Source organism: Trematomus bernacchii, unplaced genomic scaffold, assembly GCF_902827165.1.
Source record: "Trematomus bernacchii unplaced genomic scaffold, fTreBer1.1, whole genome shotgun sequence".
NCBI lineage: Eukaryota > Metazoa > Chordata > Actinopteri > Perciformes > Nototheniidae > Trematomus > Trematomus bernacchii.
In genome coordinates, this window is record NW_022987614.1 from 2,472,932 (window position 1) to 2,493,798 (window position 20,867).

A 20,867-nucleotide genomic window follows, 5' to 3' on the forward strand; every position below is an offset into this window, starting at 1 on the left:
TCTGGCGCTGCTGTGGATCCATTAGGAGACTATATGCCAGGAGCTCAGATCTTGCGCATGTCAGAAATAAACAAGCTGTGACCTGAGGAGGACATTAACTTTGGTCCTCTCTCTACCAATCCACATACACTGTTTATATGTTGGCTACACAGTGCTCCCTAGCCTGTGTAACCCTTGCTGCTGGTCCAGATTACCCCTAGGTCTGGTGCCAGTAACGCAAACTGAGAAACTAACATTAAGGCGTGCCAGATCAGCCACTTTGTGAACAGTGTTTCAGTGCAACATTATTTGTGTGTGATGCCTGGTATTGTTCTTTCTCTCTCTGATTCAACTTTTATATTTAACGTTTACAGTTGTTATTTTAAAGAACATTCAACACTGGAGTAAGTTGAGTAAGGAGGTCACATTTCGTGCTTCAAAGAGATATTAGTATGTTTATAGGGTGGCTTTGCTGCTTCAGAAAACAGAAATAAACAAACATAACGAATAAGAATGGTGGTAAACTTTGGGACCAATCAGTAAGTACAGTAGCACGTTGGTGACATGAAAAAGCATGATTTCATTACTACTCATTATACATTTAAAAAGCCGCACCCTAGTACTGAACCTGTTTGGCAGGAAGAGCAAATGGAAAATCATTTGATTATCTAACAATAGATCCTTTAACAAGAACATGAACAACACAAGTGAATTTTATTGGTTTATTGGAGTGTATACCACATCAAATACATATATGCAGTAAGAATTTTGTGTGGGAAAAAATAGTAAATAACAAGGAACCAGATAAGATTTCTCTCTAGATTTCATATATGAATGAAAAAACACCAAAAAACATTAATTTGCAGTGAGTTTTATACTTTAAAATAAGAGAAAAAATATCAAAATCATTATTTGAGAAGCCTAGTCTTCATCCAAATCACCCTCAGCAATGCTGTGATCAATGTTGAGGATTTAATTAATTCATTGAAATGCCAGCCTAAATGTATCAAACAATGCTAAACAGAAAATACATATATGAAAAAGACAAAGCAACTGTTGAAATATTAAAAGCAAAATGTCTGTGACATCACAGCAGTGGCTGAGATCCAATATCTATTCTCCGATACATGGGCATAGTGAGGACTTATTCACTGGGATCTCATTCAAAACATAACAGAATATAGCATAGCAACTCATAGTTTGCCATTATGGTCAAAATGTGCCCAGAGGTCTCCTCCTCTCCAAAACAAAGCGACCCAGAGAGTAAAGCTGGTTCAGCACTGAATAAAGCAGTTTACTTTGAAAGTAAGTGTTTCCTTGATGGATACAAGCCAGAGAGGCTACAAGCTAATGCAAAGTTAGCTTCTCTGCAAACAGTTCTGGAGGTTTAGCGTTTCATAGTTGATCTGTAAGTCTTCTTACATTGCCAAACATTGGTACAAACCAAGGTGTTAACCTCTGATTGTCGTCCTAGAATCGGACATAAATCAGCCAAGAACTCATGTTGCCTGAGCTAGGGTAAAAGCCTGTTGGTTAAAAGTGTGCTGAAAACTGCATTAAAAACTACATTTATGAATGCTTCTAGCAGACAACTAAAATGCTGATGCGCACAAAAGCAAGGGTGGGGTGGATGTGGGGGTCGCTATTGACATGGAGATATATCTTAATAGACTGAACAACATAAGGTTATCATCAAACTGCTTTTTTTTAAATAGGATTTTTAAATGACATGAATTAGGGCACCACATTATGCTAACAATAAAAAACACTCAAAGTCAACAGAGATAAGAACTTTAAAAAAATGATTGAGACCCAATCCAGAGGCCTCATGTCTTTTATCCTCGGTATGTTAACAGGCATCTGCTGTTAGTCTCCACGGATCAACCCTGAAACGTCCACCAGAGAGAGAAAGAGCGATGTTGTGAAATTGAATATTAATAACAAATACTTATTAACAGTTTTCACTAAACCTACCTGTGCACATCATGGACGCACTGCAGCTGCTTGACCAGGTGAATCTCTACTGTAATAAAAGCACTGTTAGTATGTTCAGAAAATAAATCATAATCCAGACAATATCTATATTTTATATTGTGTATAAATGGAGTTTTACCGAAGAGTTGCATCATCATCTGGGTTTACGGTTTTTCTTTTCAGTTCCTTGTAGTAGTTATTTACCTTCCCAAGCTCCTCACTTACATCTGAAAAAAAAACATGTTGTTTCAAACAAGTGGATTCATTTAATTTCACACGATGGAAATGTTAGTATCAACTTTTTAATTACGATCAAATGTAAAGTACTTTTTGTGATTTTGTTTCCTTTACCTGGGAGGGACTGGGAGACACCATATGTCTTGAGTGACAGCACGATTGATTCCTTCATAGTGCTCTCCAGTTTCTCCGGGATCTCCAACTAAATCAGCATTGAAATATTTATCATTGACATTTTTGGACATGTATGTTTGTGTTGCAGTGTTCCTAGTTGAATTTCTCTTGAATTAATACAAATCCATTATGTAAATGTTGACCAAAAGTCATGGATAAACATCGATATGTGCAGCCCAACATGTTTAAGTGAAGAATTATTTCTGTATGACGAAATATAAAATGTGACAAACCATCAAGTATCTCAGCTGTGTCATCATGGCGTCTTTAGCCTGAGCAAACATGACGTCCTTTGAACGACATACGTGCTTTTCAATAGTTTCCCTCATTTTGTTCATCGAGCCTTCTCCTTTAAATATTTTTGCTTCTACATAAAACAGAAACATGTTGACATAAAAATGTTGCACCACAAAAATGTGTAGAAGTGTATTTATATGTCTGTAATGATCTTCTGTCTTACTGTCATAGCATGGTTGCATGATCTCCTCGATTGTTGTTGTCAGGCTGCTGTAGATCGTTTTCTTTCTATCACGGATGATTTTGTTGAGATTTGTTTTCATCTTTTCTTCCTTAGAGAGAATGTGAAGCAAATATCAACATATTTTAAAATGAATGAGTTACAAACAAGGCTCATCTTTCCCTTTTTTATTTTTTCTAGATTTTACGTGGAAAAGCAGAACATTATTCAAACTGATAGGACGTGTTCACCAGCTGGGGGTGCACTTTGCCCAATATCAGAATATTCTTTTGTAATCTTGAGTGTGTCTTCATGAATTGGGGCAGGGTCAGATTTACAGCTGCAGTTAATTTTTCAAAGCCATCTCCAGTTCATACTGAGCTATTCCAGTACAATATATATGAATATGTTGACTGATCAAAATGTATTATATTTAATAATATCTCTCACCCTTCCACTACAGTCTCCCTGGCTTTACAAACATATTTGATAATGGACTAATGAATAGGATCTTTTACCACTGTCCTGAGAAATGTCAGCATGCATTTGACATTTCCGTACTTCTTATTCTTCAGCTTCTTCTCTGTGCCAAGTGAAAACGCATTGATGACCCCTTTGAATGGTCCACTGTTTCCTTCATTTCTAAAACATATTAACAAGAGGAAATGCTTAAATTCATAAACAAGTTTGTATTTCAATAATGTATTTAAATGTACTATAAAACACAATTTATCCAACACAGGGTTTTATGTGTTTATTAAGTCATTTCTTACGGGAAGGTCTTCTTAAATTCCTCGTCAATGCTGTCAGTCAAATATGAAGTTAATTTCATATTGATGTTTATTAATTCCCCATTTTTTGGTTTGTGGATGCCACCCTTCTCAACTACACACTTCAGTGTCCTGTGAAATGCACTGCCACTGTCTTCCTGAAACAAAACAGAATTTTGTAAGAGACATATTCATATTAAGAGCAATCAGTTGTTTTGATTTAATTATAACTTAAATACTTACAGGATAAAGGACCGACTTTAAGACTTCATCACATGAACTTTTAGATTTTTCAACCCCCTCACTGAGGCATTTTTCAAAAGCCTTACGGGTCGCATTCATGGTTTCCCTGACTTCATGAAGTTCACAAATCAGCTCTTTTTCAAGTCCTTTGCACACATTTTTCTTTATGTCAGCCTGAAACCATACACAACACATTCATTATTTAAAGCATTTCAACCATAATTCAATATGGGATTTTTTTTTCAAGCCCTGACAACAACAAATCAAATCAAATCAAAGTTTATTTATTAAGCACATTTAAAAGCGATTTTTGGTCGGCCAAAGTGCTGTACATGTAATAAATACTACAATCACATAAAAACACATTACTACAATCACAATAAAAGACAATAAATTACAACAGATATATAAAAAATAAACTATAACTATAAAAAGTCAGGAGTCGTGCTCCGCTCTGACTAAAAGGCCAGGGAGAAGAAGTGTGTTTTAAAAGTAGATTTAAAACCCCCTAGGGTCTGGGCCGACCTCACATGGAGGGGCAGAGTGTTCCAGAGCCTCGGGCCAGCTGCTGCGAAGGCTCGGTGCCCTCGGGTTTTGAGCCTGGTCTTGGGCACTACCAGCAGCAGCTGGTCAGCAGACCTTAAAGCTCTGGCTGGGGTGTAGCGCTGGAGGAGTTCAGCTATATAGGCCGGAGCCAGCCCATTTAGTGCTTTAAAAACAAATAAAAGGATTTAAAATCAATTCGGAACCGAATTGGAAGCCAGTGCAGTGAGGCCAGAATTGGGGTGATGTGGTCACGCTTTTTGTGGCCAGTGAGTAGACGTGCAGCTGCGTTCTGCACTAGCTGCAGGCGTTTAATTGACGCCTGGTCCATACCCACATACAGAGCGTTGCAGTAGTCCAACCTCGAGGTAACAAAGGCATTAATAACCCTTTCTAAGTCTTTAAAAGATAAATATGACTTGGTTTTGGCCAATAGTCGTATTTGAAAAAAGCAGGATTTGACTACGCTGCTGACGTGCTTATCGAATTTAAAAGCGCTATTGAAGGTCACTCCAAGGTTCATGACAGAGGGGAGGATGTTTTCATTGAGGGAGCCCAGAATATCAACCTGGGAGGCTGGAGGTTGGGGTCCAAAAAAGATAACCTCAGTCTTGCTCTCGTTGAGGTTGAGGAAATGTTGGCTCAGCCAGGATTTGATCTCTGCTAAGCAGTCCATCAATAGCTGTAATGAGTTTACATTTGAATTGAGTGGCAGATAGATCTGTACATCGTCGGCGTAGCAGTGGAAGGGGATGTTGTGTTTTGTGAGAATTGAACCTAGGGGCAGTATGTACAGTAGAAAAAGGATGGGGCCCAAAATCGAGCCTTGGGGAACCCCACAGGTAAGAGGGGCTTTGGCAGAGGAGAAGGCACCTAGCTGCACTGAGAAGCTACGGTCTGTCAGGTAGGACCTGAACCATGCAAGGGCAGAGCCTGTGATGCCAGCGGACTGTTCAAGCCGTGACAGCAGGATGCTATGGTCCACAGTGTCGAAGGCAGCTGTCAGGTCTAACAGCACCAAGACAGCACGGCTACCTGAGTCGGCGGCTAGGAGCAGATCATTAAAAACTCTTAAAAGGGCTGTTTCAGTGCTGTGCATGGGTTTGAAGCCAGACTGAAACTTTTCATGGATGCCATGCATGGTTAAAAAAGACTGCAGCTGGGCGTAGACTACTCGCTCCAGGGCTTTAGATTAAAAAAAACTTTAATTACTGTAGCAATGCATCCTCTCTGAAGCAACACAAACTCAGCAAATCCAATACCTTGTTGGCTGTACAGGTTACATTACATGTAAGCAGTCTGTCTTTTACTTTACAATTTGTACACAACATTTTAGTGTATGCAGCTTACTTATTTTCTATGAATGTTATTATTTTCTGTCAATATTAAAGACAATGAAATATGTTGTTACTTGATCTTACCCCTTCTCTGCTGCTGACTCCCTGAATCAGAAAGAGAATCCCGCGAGCTCCAGACACATAGTTTAATGTCTCAGAGTGACTGTCATTGAGAGCTTGCAGGATTTTCTGCAGTTCGGGAATTTCTGTAAAAAATGTAATATAAATATATTACATTCTTGAATTTGCATGTTATACTCAATTAGTATCTCCATATATTTATTGGAGGAGATAAAACCATTTTGTAATCCGGGCTCGCTTGGAGACTTGAATCACCTGTTTCATCTGGATCCAGACGTTTCTTTCTCAAGAACTCTTTGGAGCTCACTGTGAAAACCTTGAAATCTTCATCACTGAATTGTTTCTGAAAAAAAAAGGTTTCCATTTAAAAGCAGGTCTGCACAACATTTGTGTTGGATTATCATGAAATATTACTCACCTTAACGTATTTTAGTTTGTTGAATTCTGCCCTCACGTCAATCTTGGCTTGCTTGTTTTGTTTCAGTATCTGAGCATGGACACCAGCTGCTGAACTATATGAAAAGATTTGTTTTTGAAGAATTACATAAACTGCATATACAATCCAGGATATCATATCACTACGCATCTCGATTTTGCTTTCAATAACCAGTGATCACATGGAGTAGCTTAATCCAGCATCACAAAGTGTTTGGGAAGCAACAACATTAGGACAGAAATAAATGGCTGAGATGTTGAGGAATCAAGACACACATGCAGACAATTGAGAAACATACTGTTATGATCATAAATAACCTGGTTTATCATGTTTCAAGTGAACATTATATCCCTGAATACGATCAAAACCAGGATACTAATGTGCCTGTTAACGTAATCAATGTTTCCATGGTTTCTCCTCTTGGCCATCTCCATCTCAAGCGTCAGTGTCTAAATTGAATGTTACATTTAACTGTGTACTTTTGGCATCTTAAGCCACTTACTGATCATCTGAATCTTCACAATGATCAGACTTGGTGCAGATAAAATGAATCTGCCAACACTCGCCACCATTTCCCATGAGGCTGCAGGATTCTTTCAGGATCTCCCAGGGTTCTTTTTCTGAAGCTGCTCGATTTATATCAGTCACAATCCAGACAGTAGAACAACTTCCAATAACCTGGAGGGGAATACAGAAAATAATAATGGTTACATTGTCAGTGTAACCTTCCACAATAATCAGCATTGCATGTGGAGAAATCACCTTTTTCCACATCGTGTCTCTGCTCTTGTTACGGTCCCCGTTTCCAGGAAGATCCACAAGTGTGACGTGCTGGAGAAAAGGATTGTTCGGCACCCTGACGGTCACACACTTCACCAGTGGCCGATACCACTTAGCATCTTCCTCTTTTGACTTACTTTGTGTGTATTTGACCAATTCACTAGATAAGTCTTCAGCCTAAAATAAATAATAGAGGCAATGCAAGGCCATTTATTTTACATGAACAAACTTTAACTTGAAATTGCTTTAAATGATTGTGTTAAAGGGCCCATGTCATGCTTTTCCGGTTATTACCCGTCCTCTTGTGTGTTATGAAGGTTTTTATGCATGTAAACGGTGTGCAGAGTCACAAACCCTCAAAGTACAGCCTGTAGGGAGTAAAACTCTACCTCCCAAAAACGCCTCGTTGGAGATTTCTCATTTTCTTTTACATTACATGTCACTTGTTAGACGCTCTTATCCAAAGCGACTTACATACTCAATACTGTGGGCAATCCCCACAGGAGCAATTTGGGGTGAAGTGTCTCAGGGACACATCGACATGCTGACTGCAGTGGGGTTTGAACCTGTGCTCCCCTGATCGCCCTGATCCGATCACCAACGCACTAACCCACTGCGCCACACGCCTCCTCCTTCTTCCTGGGTACTCTGACTTGGGGATAGCCGGAGGCCACACCCTCTGCCAGCCTTTCACGAAACAAAGCTTCCCAAACCTTTCAGCGATTCATGCCGGATATGTACAGCGTAGGGCACTGAAGAACGATGCTGTTCCTGCTTTGTTTGGACCAGAGGGAGATTCGGGTACACAACCTGTAAGTATTCATTGTTGTTTGTGTATTTATGATTTTTAAAACAAACAAGGTATCTACCACGACTGTTTAAATGGGTAAACGTTTTTCGGGCTACTACGTTGGGATCGCGGAGAAATGCTCTCCGCAGACCCATTCTCACAGCGTTATAAACCTTTTTCTTACTCAATATCAAGCCACACTTATTGTTTTTACTTCGGCTGTGAGTGTTTGCTCAGGATGAGTTTCGCTTGTTCTCGCTGTATCGCCGACACGGAAGCCTGTCTGCTCCTCGCAGCAGCTCGCAGCAGCTGCGAGCAGCAACGAGCCTCTCAACGTCGCGACCAATCAGAGCACTGGGCTCACAGGGAGGGGGGGCAGGAGCTCCAACAAGTCGTTTAGGACAGCGAGTGAATACCGGTGAATACACATACTTTACAGAGATGCTGTATGAGAAACCAATGGAAAATTGCATAGTATAAATCTATTTTAGTATACCTCAACAATGGAATTATGATCAGTAGAAATGGCCATGACATGGGTCCTTTAAATAATTATTATAGCATAACATTAAAAGTCCATTTTAAACCCTATCACTGAACAACAACATCTGAATTAAATCAAAAAGTAGCAAACCTTACATTTATATTTTAGTAATGGGGAACAATTAGGTTTAACATTTTTAATATGATTTCAAAATGAAAGCTGGTAGTGCCTTAAAATATGTAGGTTGTTGCAAGCAAGTTAGTTACTGGTAATCATTTTCTTTCCTATGATGCATAAAGAAGACATGGTTTTGTAGTTATTGTTATTAGAGCCCAGATAGATCAAGCCCATATTTCTGAGTACATACCGAATTTACGTATGCATTTGGTGTCTATCGTGAAACTACACCAAACAAGAGTCTGTTTTATGAAATGATATAAGTTTTAGTCTTACTTACTGTATCCCTTGTCAAAATCTTACTCTTGGAACTGAGAAATTCAGGAATTTCTCTGAAGTATTTTTTATCCATGAGGTTTTCAGGAGTTTTGTTTTTCCATTCTTCTCCATACAGCAGTGACAGCGTTTCAACACTGTCTTGATCATCGTCGTAGTTTTCCTGATCTTTGTTATCACGAGCGAAATTAATCAAGGTCCGCAACTCCTCTTTCCACTCCTAAAAAAATATATGTTTTATTATATGGCAGATTGTTTAGTCAGCATATATATTTATTTGCAGCTTCATCATAAAAGTTGAAATAGCTCTAAGTTAACAAACATATTTAGCTTATTTTACCTCTTTTGTAATGAACTCAATTTCTGCCTCGTACTTTGGGTTCTTCATGTTAGCCTCCACTTTAATCATCACTGAGGTACATGCACTGATGCTTCCAGAGGGCAACAGATCCTTCACTCCAATGACGGCATTTATCAGAGAGCTCTTTCCAGCCCCCGTTTTACCAAAGACGCCGACCAGCTCCCTCTTGTCTGTCTCCAAAGTGTTGATGTTCTTTCTTTCTCTTTCCCTAAAAGAGTGTGTCAAATTCAAGAAGAAATCTGCATGTACGAACATCCTACTTAAGCATAATACTATCTTCAGACTCATTTTTGGATTAAAAAAAATGTGGACTTTTACAAATCTCAACAGTGTCCTCAGTGCTGTATCATTTCGACAGGTCTCTTTAAACTCTTTCCCCTTGCTTGAAAAGACTAATACTTACTTCAGAAACGTGTTGAACTTGTCGTATTTGTTAGGTAGTTTATCAAGGACACGACTCATGATGTTTTTCACATCAGACAGAATCTCTTCTTCTGTAAGAGTAAAAGTAAAGAACTATTCAGCAGGAACCAATAACCAGTATATCCATTAAGATGTATTCCCAATGAAGCAATCAAGAATACCTGAGAGTATCATTTTCATCATGTTTATACTATGGCAGGTATCTTACAGTTTAAGGTCATTATAATTGAATAAGACCTGTGTTGCTACATATATGTAAGTTCATTAGCTGAACGATAAAACATTTAACAAATGATACATATTAACCCTAGTTTCTAATAGTTTGGAATGTAATATAAATACCTTTGTTTGATCCTTGTATATCCTTACGTGGTCGTTTTCTGGCTGGTGATTGGCTGGACTCACCCGGAAGACCCAACTTCCTCTTTCCTGGTTTTTTATTTTTGTTGTAAATAACATATATATTATTTTTTTATTACATTTTTTTTTTTTTTAGATAAAGCAGGTTTATTATTGTTTATGAAATATCAATAAAACTCCATATAAGAAACTTTGTATCTCACCTTTATCATTTGTTTTGCTGGTGGACGGATAAACCTGAGGATGAACATGAACATTTGACTCTTTGTCCTCTCACAGGATGTGACAGGCTTGAACACACATCTTCACAATTCGCACACACCTACATTTGCATTTCATTTCCCATTCAAAACTCTATGCAAAATAATATATCCTTCAAAAATGGCTATCAAGTGATCACATTCAGCATTCTTTTAACTGAATGAACAACACTATGAACAAATGAAACAGTTCACAGTTCTTCAGTTAAAGGGGACTTTGTCTCAGGACGCTTCAAATATCAATGCATGAAGGATTGAGTCAAGGTCAATGATAACAAGCATGGTCAATTTAAAGTAATCATTACCTGAGCAGAAACAGCTTCCTCCCATTTACATTGAGAATAAAAGAAATACTCTTGGTGGCCATATCAAATGTTGAACAGACAATGACAATATAAAAAGTGAATTAAACTGCATTCAACTAACTTCAACAGAAGAATCAGATGTTTCCGGATCTTTTGTGCTTTGTTCCTCCTAGTTAGAAAAGAAAATAGTCTCAAATCCAGAATAGCAAGAAAAACTTATATAAAATGATAGTAAAGTCAACAAGATATATTATACTCCTTTGTAGATGATGTACATTTCTTGAGATTAATGAGACCAAATACAGTACAGTATCTGTGTAAAAATGCAGACATTACCTTTAACAACTTGAGTCTCTTTCTGAATTTTGACCGTGGTCCCACTTTTGGGATCAAGTCAGCAATGTCTCGATCTTCCAGACAGTAAAGACTTTCCTTGTCAACTTCGTGATCTGAAAAAAATATAATAATTAAGAAATGTCAACCAATTGCAAATATCTGTAGATGTGTATTTTGCATGGGGTGAAATGTGAGTTCAGCTGTTGAACATATGTTTTAAAGAGCATTACAGCTTCATAAGGTTGTCTGAACTGAATTCATATTGGTAATATTTTGTTATTTGTTATTTTCAGTCTTGATTTAAGTGCTGCTGAAAAGATGCTACAGAAAATGAGTTACTCTGAAGTTAATATTTAATAGTTTCCTCTCTGTGTGAAGATGTGCAATCTTTATGATTTTTTGAGTATGTCAAGGATATGTCAGAAAGTTACTGGGTAACGATGTTGAGGCAGTTTATGTGTCTTCAAGTAGATGCTTAGATATTTCAGTATTGGAAGGTCATATCGACTTTGTATAATATTTTTGCCCAACAAAAAGCATGGGAATACTTTACCTTCACACGTTTGTGTCAATTCGCTGAGACTCCATTTACTTAATTTTTTGCCAACAAAATCATCCATGATTAAGAATAGCAACTGGAAAGTAAACAAATAATTGTTTTAATCAACAAAATAACTACTTGTGAGAGTTTTGATATGTTAATAGAAAAAGAAAGGGTTATTAAAGTGATAATGGCAGCCTAATTAAAATGTTTATATGAAGCATGCAGGACATATTTGTGTGATCACAAGATAAGCACAAATAACTGAGTAGTACTGCTAGCTGTTTACTTACCTGCTATTTTCACTTCATCCACAGTAAGATGGGGCTTTCAAGTTTTCCAGTGGAATGGAATCTATTAAACATAAACATTTTTATTCTGAACAAAAGCACAATTATTGTCTACTATCCAACAGTTTACACAAGTACAGCTGACATTAACATTTGAATCATGAACTACTCTATGCCAGAGCATTTATTGGCAATTTGCTTTTCTGATAATTGTTTGGTTAAATGTTCAAGTAAAAATCTTCCAGGTAGTTCCAGATTCTCAGATGTTAGCTTTCCTGTTTTTTTTCAGAGTGTTTGCTGTCCAAACAAAGTGATTATAACCAGGGGTGCACATAACTGGTACGCTGCGTACGCAGGTACGCATGCGCGGCAACAATCTGAAATGCGTACCGTGTGTCACAAAGCGCATTTGCGTACCGACGTACTTGTGAAGCTTTTCCAGAAGGCGGTTAGATCACCGGACGACAGAGTCGGTCTCCGTTAGCACAGACAGGGCTGCTGTTAACGTCGGTCTGTACAGCAGCCCTGCGCTGCGCTAAAACAGCTGATCACAACGTGCACACGCTCCGCGGTCACGAAGCTCTGTACTCCACTACCACCCCCCCCCCCGTTGACAATCGCCAGAAGTTGGAGTACTCCAGGTACATCATCTGAGTACCTCACTGAGAAAGTTGTGTGCACCCCTGATTATAACCATCTTGAAGGCTACCAAACTTGATTCCACCCAAATAAAACAGTAACATTAATAATACTAATCTAATGATATAATATAATGGTATAAGATATTCAAATTCAGGGCCAAATGCCATCGGAAATGCTCAATGCGGTTGTTTTTCCCGAGAAATATGCTACCCTCTGGGATACTTTTCTGCTAAATCACACTTTTATGTTCGGTTGTGTAACATGACTTTAAGTTTGTAGTTTCTTGTTTGTTTTCTGTGTTCCAATTAGTATTTATTTAAGGCAGAAACACATAACAACATGGTACAAAACACATACATACCACGTGAAAGAACATACAGCTCCCTTACAAAACAAACAAAAACACGAACGTTGGTTTTTAAACTCATTTAATGTTACTGTGTTTTTCAAGAGCCTGGGACAAAGGTAGCAACCAAACAAGAAGTCCTAACACATTAACATACAACATATTACAATTCATTTCATATAGAACATGATTTACAAAATTAACAATGAAACAAAAGAATATGAATCGTTCCAAAGCTTACCCGTAGCGTACAGCCTGTTGATGTGAAGCCAAAAGCAGATTAAAGGAGTCTCTCGCTTAGTATCCCAATAACTGCCCAACCCTACCTGGAAAACGCAACTTAAAGTATTTTTGTTTCCGCTGATAGGTGCAGAACGTTACTCCTCCCACACTAAATTAATCATGCGTTATTTTAACGCAATTTGAACTGCATTTGTGTTTGAAATGTAAACCCTTATCCTATTCCCTTTTAAAGTTGTCCTTTTCTCTAATCATGTGGGTATTTTTATGTCAAGTGTTTGTATAATTCTTACCTTTTAAGGTAGAATCAAGAAGTTTAGAATGTGAAACAACTCACACAATTCTGAAACATGACATGGGGTCTCTATAAGGGTGGTACACTTTGGGACCAATCAGTAAGTAGCACGTTGGTGACATTAAAAAGCATACTGACTCCACTCATCATAAATTAAAAAAGCCGCACCCTGAACCTGTTTGTCAGGAAGACCAAAGGGGAAATAATTTGATTATCTAACAATAGAAATGTATGTTATTCAAAACCTAGCGCAGATAGATCCTTTAACAAGAACATGAACAATACAAGTTCATTGTATTGGTTTTTTGGAGTGTTTACCACATCAAATACATGTATGCAATAAGAATAAGTGTGGAGAAAAAAAGTAAATAACAAGAAACCAGATAAGCCATCACCTAGATCTCTCTATTTCTCATATATGAATGAGAAAAAAAGACACACCATTTTTAGTTTTTTTAATCCCAAATAGTGTTTTTTGATGACCAGTGGAGAGCCGTCATTTTTTTTAAAATATTTTTTTATAGTTATATTTTTTTAGTTATATTTTTCATTAGTTTTACCAAAATAACTTGATTTAATTGTATTTAAAATAACATTTCCAAAGAAATAAATCCTTCGAATCTGCCTGTTCAGTTTCTGTTGGAATGTGAAGGGTTAAATGCTGTCTCTGCGAGTTATGTGAAGACGGGAGAGCTTGTTGGTCCCTCTGTACATTCACAGAGGGCCAGCTATAGTAACTCAATGAGAGAGTAATGTCAAATGACAGTACAATTGACCAATCATATCTTCCCTCTAAATGGGTGGGCTTTATTTTCGCGGACTTTATGACAAGAAGTCATAAAGTGAAGTTTATGCATGTGTGTTATAGTGGTGCAGTAACGCGTCCGAAAACCCGGAAGTAAGCTGCGCATGGGTTCCCTCGACAAAAAAGCAATGGGATTTCATTTCTCCATAGGGTTTTGGAAAATAGCTGGAAATAAGGTCTGTGGAAAACGAACCTGTTAGATCAATGCACGTTTTGTTCAGCCGGATAATATCCACATGTCTACCCTACTTTTATAATTTTCTAATCATAAATCTAATCGATAGATTTATGATCGATAGATTTATGATTAGCATAAGTTCGTTCATGATGGCTCATGTCAGTGATAGTGATTACATCGTTGCAAAATTATTAATCGAGTCATTTTCAAGATTGCATAAAAAGCTACATGACACACAAGGGGACGGGTAATAACCGGAAAAGCATGACATGGGACCTTTAAGGTGGACATAAACTAAGTGCATTTACTCACGTTCTGTATTCAAGCAGAATTTATATACAGTATTATAGACAGGATGCTTGTACCTGCATTTAATTTGTTTTTATCTTTCTTGAACCAGTAAAGGGAAAAGAAACTGCAATATTTTCTTTGTTTTTTACCTTTTAATAAATGTCCAGAGGATCTTTCGAGCGAGGGGGCAGGGCGGAATAAACCGAAGTAATTTCTAAATAAAAGCCCTCGTCTGGTGAACGCGGGGATGTATTAAGAGAACAAACTGCATTTAACTTATCGTTACAAATAACAAGAGAGAGCCGTAGAGACAGTCTTTAATGTCCTCTCAGAATCTATTTTTATAAGACTAGTTTTCCAATTTTCGGTTTATTTTGAAAGATATTGATCCATAACTCAAACACAAACGATGTCTCTTAACAACCATAGTTAGGTAGACGAGCAGGTTCAGCCTTATTTGCCTGCTGGTTGAATACTATATTCTGTAGTGCCGAGAGACGGGAGTCAGAGGTGGTGTGTCAAAAGACAAAGCTAGTCTTTTATTCAACATGGAACAGCATGTAAACAAACTCAAGCCCGGGGAAACTGACTGACCGGAAAATGGAAGTTCCTCTAAACTAAAATGTCCGTGCGGAACAATACCCCCACCCGTAGTTCCGTGAGTGAATTATGTCAACCCACCACACAAGCCCCCCCAGGATTCACCCATGATCAAAATCCTTGCATCGGGGAGGAAGGACCACCCGACCCCGGCGAGTAAGGACAACAAGGGGCGAGGAGTGCGGGGTCGCAGGTGTGCCCTCGCCGTCAACAAGCTCCGAGGGCAAGGGCGTCCACGAGGGCGAGGGCACCCTGGCAGGGGGTGGCGGCAGAGCCAACTCCAACAGCCTGGAAACGTCCACATGAGAAGGCTTAATCCTATCAATGGACACAGTCTCAGGTCTTCCACCAACGTCCACCACCAGGCCCTTGTCCCTGTGTCGTATGACCCTGAACGGGCCGTCGTAAGGGGCCGTAGGGGGCCGCGGTGGGCGTCGTGACTAATGAAGACAAATTCCGCCGACCGTAGCCCGGGGGACACCCGGACAGCGGGGTTGCTGTGCTGCGATGTGGGGACGGGTGTGTATGTCCCGGCGGTCTCCAGCAGGGAGGAGTGCTGCCTGGCTGCAGACCAGGGCACAGTGGCGTCTGGAATGAAATCCCCGGGGACTCGTAGCGTCTGGCCATACACAAGCTCCACCGACGAGGATTGCAGGTCTTCTTTGGGGGCGCACCTGAGGCCGAGCATAACCCACAGGAGCTTATCCACCAAGTTGCCGTCAGTCAAGCCGGCACACAGGGCTGCCTTCAAGGATCGGTAGAAACGCTCACATAAGCCGTTAGCCTGGGGGTGATAGGCGGTGGGGCGGTGCAGCTTGACCCCCAAACCCTCGGCAACCGCGTTCCAGAGCTCCGAAGTTAACTGGGTTCCCCGGTCAGAGGAAAGGTCAGATGGCGTCCGGAAGCGCGCCACCCACATAGCGATGAACGCGCGGGCCACGTCAGAAGATGCCGTCGAGGTGAGGAGAATGGCATCGGGCCAAAGGGTCATCCTGTCCACCATCGTGAAGAGGTAGGTGAAACCGTGAGAGGGGGAAGGTGGACCTACGAGGTTGACATTAACATGGTCAAACCTCCTCTCGGGAACCGCAAAAAGTTTGAAAGGGGCTCTAGTATGGTGGTGCACTTTAGCCCGTTGACAGGCCACGCATGAGTCGACCCAGGTCTTCACGTCTTTCTTAAGCGCCTGCCACACAAAGTTCTGCGACACCAACTTCACGGACGGTTTCCTGCCGGGGTGGGAAAGGTTGTGAATCGCCTCAAAAATGGGTCGGCGCCAGTTCGCAGGGACTAGTGGTCGAGGCTGGCCCGTGGAGAAGTCGCACAATAACTTTGCGCCTCAGTCACCGACGCAACCTCCTCCAGGCGTAATCCTGTGTCCGAGGCATTGAGGGTCTGCACCCCGGGGTCAGAGGCCCGGTCCGTGCTCATGCGGAGGTAATCGAGGCCCAGCTGCACAGCTACGATGACCGCTCTGGAGAGGCAGTCTACGACCACGTTAGCCTTACCAGCGAAATGTTGGATGTCGATGGTGTACTCGGATATGTACAAGATCTGGAAGGCCGTGAGTTTACGGCGTTCGTGGACCACAAGTCACTCACATTCTGCATGTCCAAGGTGGCCGAGCTGGGGTCCGCCCGCCAGCAACGCCACCTTGGACATGCAGAATGTGAGTGACTTGTGGTCCACGAACGCCGTAAACTCACGGCCTTCCAGCAGGAAACGGAAGTGGCGAATCGCCAACCAGAGGCCAAGGAGTCCCCTGCCGAACTCGCTGTACTTGCGCCCCCTGGGGGTTAACTGTTTGGTAAGTGACTGTCAAAATGCGTATTTCCCAATTTGGGATATATAAAGTATCTATATATCCATCTTAATTTTGAAAAGTACAACTGGAAGTCTTCCTTCACTGCACAACTAACGTCCAAGCTAACGGCTAACCCGCAGAGAAAACGTTCATTATGGATAAAACAGCAACAACAACAATATTGACTCATCGCTTCACTCACCTGTCTCTCCGGAGCGACCACACGGTTCTTTAACCTGTTACGCACGGCCCCCCCGGTACCGGGCGGATAAACGCGTCATTTGCAGGAAACAACGTCTAAGGAATCTTAATATTTAATAAAACTATGAATGTGTTATATCCATGTAACGGGAAGAAACTCAGCTAACTGATCTTTTTAATTTTTTTTTCCAAAAAAAACCCACAATGCTAGCACTCAGCCTCTGAATTATCCACGAGCGAAAAAATGTAACCTAAAACGGCTATTAAACTCACAATAACTCCCTTATTACTTATCCTAGATGCACAGCCAACCACTCGTTTTTGGTGTCCTGGAGACACTGAATCTGTGTAAAAAACCTCAACACTCAGTGATAAACATTTGCGACGCTATAAACGAAAGCGTACATCATAACATGTAGAGCTAAGTAGCTAGAAACGCTAACATGGCTTACCTTGGTCAAAACTGGTCTTCAATGGCATTAAAACGATAAAAAAACGATACTGCAGTTAATCCATAGGTTCATCCAATGTATCTGTGCCCTCTTTGAAATTATTTCTGATAATCCATAAGCAATAAAACTGCTTTTTAGTTTCCAAATGTCAGAGGGAGAGATCGGTCCACTCTGATGCAAAATTACATGCGCGCAGCCCCCACCTTTTCTCTTTACAATGAGTGTGTATGTGGGCCTCCCCCTTCAATTCTATTGGCCCTAATGGTCAGAAAGAGGTGTCAACCATCAAAATCGAGCAAGGGGGGCCAGAGATATGAAAAAAAAAAACATTTTCACCCAAATCACCTCAGAGGTGGGGTGGTTTTGGCTAAACAGGTCAAATGTCACTTGTTTTGCATCAATCTTGATACAGGGTACTTATTATATGTTGTACTTTGGATTCCTAAAGCTTTTAGTCTACTAACCCATCATCCAAGGGTAGTTTTCACTATCTGTAAAAAATTATTTTTGGACGGACACTATAATTTACAGTTTTTTACTAAGTAAAATCTGAATTGTCTTTAAAATAAAAAACATTTATATTGATTCTGACACTTCTACATCCAACTCACAGATGTAACCTTGCTTTGATAAAAGAAATTATTCATATAACCCTTTTAGAAGTTAGGTTGTAGTCATTTGTTTTGGGCATGTTATTTTCGAGCCTGAAACATGAAAAACAGGCTTGGTGCTTAACAGGTTAAACCTTCATGTCCGAGTTAAACCATAAACTCTGGAAGGACATACGGTTAAAAGCCGACAAAAACACATTCATGTCAAATAAAAACTCACCTACAAAACATCGAGTTAGACAGAAAACACCGGAAGCACTTCAAATATCGGGTAGGCCTATGCTTAGCTGCTGAGTGGATCTTGCCCCGCTCTTCCCCTCTGGCTATTACGATGGCGTATTTTCCTGTGTTCCTCTGCCTTGTCGTGGCATGGAGTTTTAGCGGCTATGCTATCGGCAACCCAGACTCCATACGCCCGCGGCTGGTTACCACAGATGGTGTGACATCCACACTGGGCCATGAACATAATGGATGGTTGTCGCATGTGATTAGTTTTGGAAATGTTTCTCATTTGAATTACTGCCCCTGGGTTCGCGAGATCTGTTGTTTTCCTGGGGCCTTCACCGTGGGAAACCCTACAGATGCCCTTTGCCAGTATTCTTCTTCTAACTCTTCTAGTCTCCCGACTATAACGAAATTTAAGCAGAAGTGCTTAATCATGTTGCTTCTTCTTCTGTCTGGTATTCAGCCTAATCCTGGTCCTTTAATGGCATGTAATACCCCGACGGACTTTAAGAACCTGTCTGGGTTACACATCATCCATGTAAATGCTCGCAGCTTGCTTCCCAAAATGGATATGTTGCGAATTTGGTCAGAGTCAACTGGAGCTGATCTAATTATTGTTTCTGAGACTTGGCTTTCAAAGAAAATATTGGATAAAGATGTCGGAATTGACGGCTTCAATATTTATCGTTCGGACCGCCCCAGGAAAGGTGGTGGCGTGGCGATTTACGTAAAACAAAATCTTGCTGCACAGGTCATCTTCTCCAAATCTGCTGTTAAGCAGTTTGACATTTTAGCACTAAAGATTGATTTATCTGGTGGTCAGTTTTTAACTGTTGTTGGTTGCTATAGGCCCCCTTCTGCTACAAGCGACACATTATCCTCGCTAATGCAGCTTTTATCTCAACTACAGTTTAAGGAAATCATCATGGTAGGTGATTTTAACTGGGACTGGCTTTCACCAGTGTCTGATGATTTTAAAGCTCATTGTATGTCTCTAAATTTTACACAAGTAATTGAAAGTCCTACTCGTCTTAACACCAGGTGTCTAGAAAAATCATCTCTTATCGATCTTTTAATTACTAATCAACCCCATAAATATACTGCAACCGGGGTCTTTGCTAATGACCTAAGTGATCATTGTCTAGTTGGTGCTATTAGGGATACCAAAATCCCCCGTACTAAACCCTGTGTTGTTCTGAAAAGAAATGTTAAGCACTTTATAGAGCAAGCCTTTCTTCATGACTTAGTTCATTTTAAATGGGATCGTATTTTATTGATTGGTGATGTTGACGATGCTTGGAAGTATTTTTATGACAGTTTTAGTTATGTTTTAGATAAACATGCTCCGTTTCGCCGGTTCAGGGTGAAGGGCCGTTATACCCCCTGGTTCACTTCTGATCTGGCAGCCCTCTTACGCAAGAGGAATCTCCTTTGGGCTGCTGCGAGGAAGACAGGCTCTGAGGCTGACTGGCTTCTTTTTCGTCAACTACGTAATCGCTGTACTGCTTCCATTAAAAAAGCCAAAAGCGATTTTTACTTATCCCAGACCACAGACAGTTTGAACGATCCTAGGAGATTTTGGCATGCCATAAAATCCCTCTCTGCCAGCTCTCGCTCCTTAGAGCTGCCTCCAAACATTGTTGTTGACTCCACCCCTGTGTCAAATAAGACAGAGATGCTTAATTGTTTTAATAAACATTTTATTGCGTCCAGTTCCTTGTTTGACACATTATCTTTTGGTAAATCATCTCCCTCCATCGCCAATAGTCATGCCTCCAGTAGCCACACTTTCTCCTTCAACCCCTTCAATGTTGGGGAGGTTTGTAAGGCTCTAAAGGGCCTAGACCCCAAAAAATCAGCAGGCCCGGACGATCTCCCCCCTTATTTCTTACGGCTAGCTGCAGATATTATAGCCAAACCACTGTGTCATGTTTTTAATCTTTCTATAACAAACAATGTCATTCCAGATGTTTGGAAAACTGCAAATGTTCTCCCCTTATTGAAAGGTGGTGATCCCATGGTGATGAATAATTACAGACCAATTTCCAAGCTCTCTATTTTAGCTAAAGTACTTGAAAGGCTGGTGAATGATCAAATCAAAGAATATTTAAGCTTGAACAACATTCTATCTCCTCACCAGTCAGGCTTTAGGAAGCAGCACAGTACAGTAACAGCTGCTTTGAAAGTAGTGAATGACATTGTCGAAAGCTTGGACGCAAAGAGCTACTGTGCTGCCCTTTTTATAGACTTATCCAAGGCTTTTGATACTGTGGACCATGGCATTCTATGCCAGAAGTTATCTCATATAGGCCTGTCTGACCAAGCTGTTGGTTGGTTTGAAAACTACCTTTCGAATCGCAAGCAATGTGTAAAATTCAGCGGTCTCTCCTCAAGCTTTCTTAATGTGCCCAGAGGTGTTCCTCAAGGTTCGGTCTTGGGACCGACCCTTTTTACTATTTATATAAATGATGTGGGTAAAAGCATTGATGCCTCTGTACATCTATATGCAGATGATACTGTTGTGTACTGTTGTGCTAGCACTGTTGCCCTTGCATTTGAACGT

The 20,867-nt window shown here is 40.3% G+C and overlaps 1 protein-coding gene across 3 annotated transcripts; it reads right to left on the reverse strand.

Annotated features, from left to right (window-relative positions):
• Positions 1–743: 743 nt before the first annotated feature.
• On the reverse strand, positions 744–12,909 carry LOC117483739 (nuclear GTPase SLIP-GC-like). 3 transcript variants are annotated; one of them, XM_034132087.1, is made up of 25 exons: positions 12,844–12,871; positions 12,618–12,640; positions 11,618–11,678; positions 11,337–11,418; positions 10,784–10,896; positions 10,569–10,616; positions 10,086–10,119; positions 9,865–9,951; positions 9,503–9,593; positions 9,079–9,307; positions 8,743–8,958; positions 6,994–7,188; positions 6,734–6,909; positions 6,214–6,307; positions 6,051–6,138; positions 5,799–5,920; positions 3,835–4,008; positions 3,595–3,749; positions 3,340–3,463; positions 2,825–2,933; positions 2,598–2,731; positions 2,305–2,392; positions 2,093–2,180; positions 1,954–2,002; positions 744–1,865 (listed from the first exon to the last, which is right to left on the reverse strand). In XM_034132087.1, the coding sequence occupies exons 4-24, from the start codon at positions 11,401–11,403 to the stop codon at positions 1,963–1,965; spliced, it is 2,472 nt and encodes an 823-aa protein (XP_033987978.1). In that variant the 5' UTR covers positions 11,404–11,418; positions 11,618–11,678; positions 12,618–12,640; positions 12,844–12,871; the 3' UTR covers positions 744–1,865; positions 1,954–1,962. The 3 variants fall into 3 exon arrangements, with proteins under 3 accessions (XP_033987978.1, XP_033987979.1, XP_033987977.1); XM_034132088.1 differs by lacking the exon at positions 12,618–12,640 and having other exon boundaries at positions 1,954–1,999; positions 12,844–12,909; XM_034132086.1 differs by lacking the exon at positions 12,618–12,640 and having other exon boundaries at positions 12,844–12,909.
• Between the last annotated feature and the right edge of the window lie 7,958 nt (positions 12,910–20,867).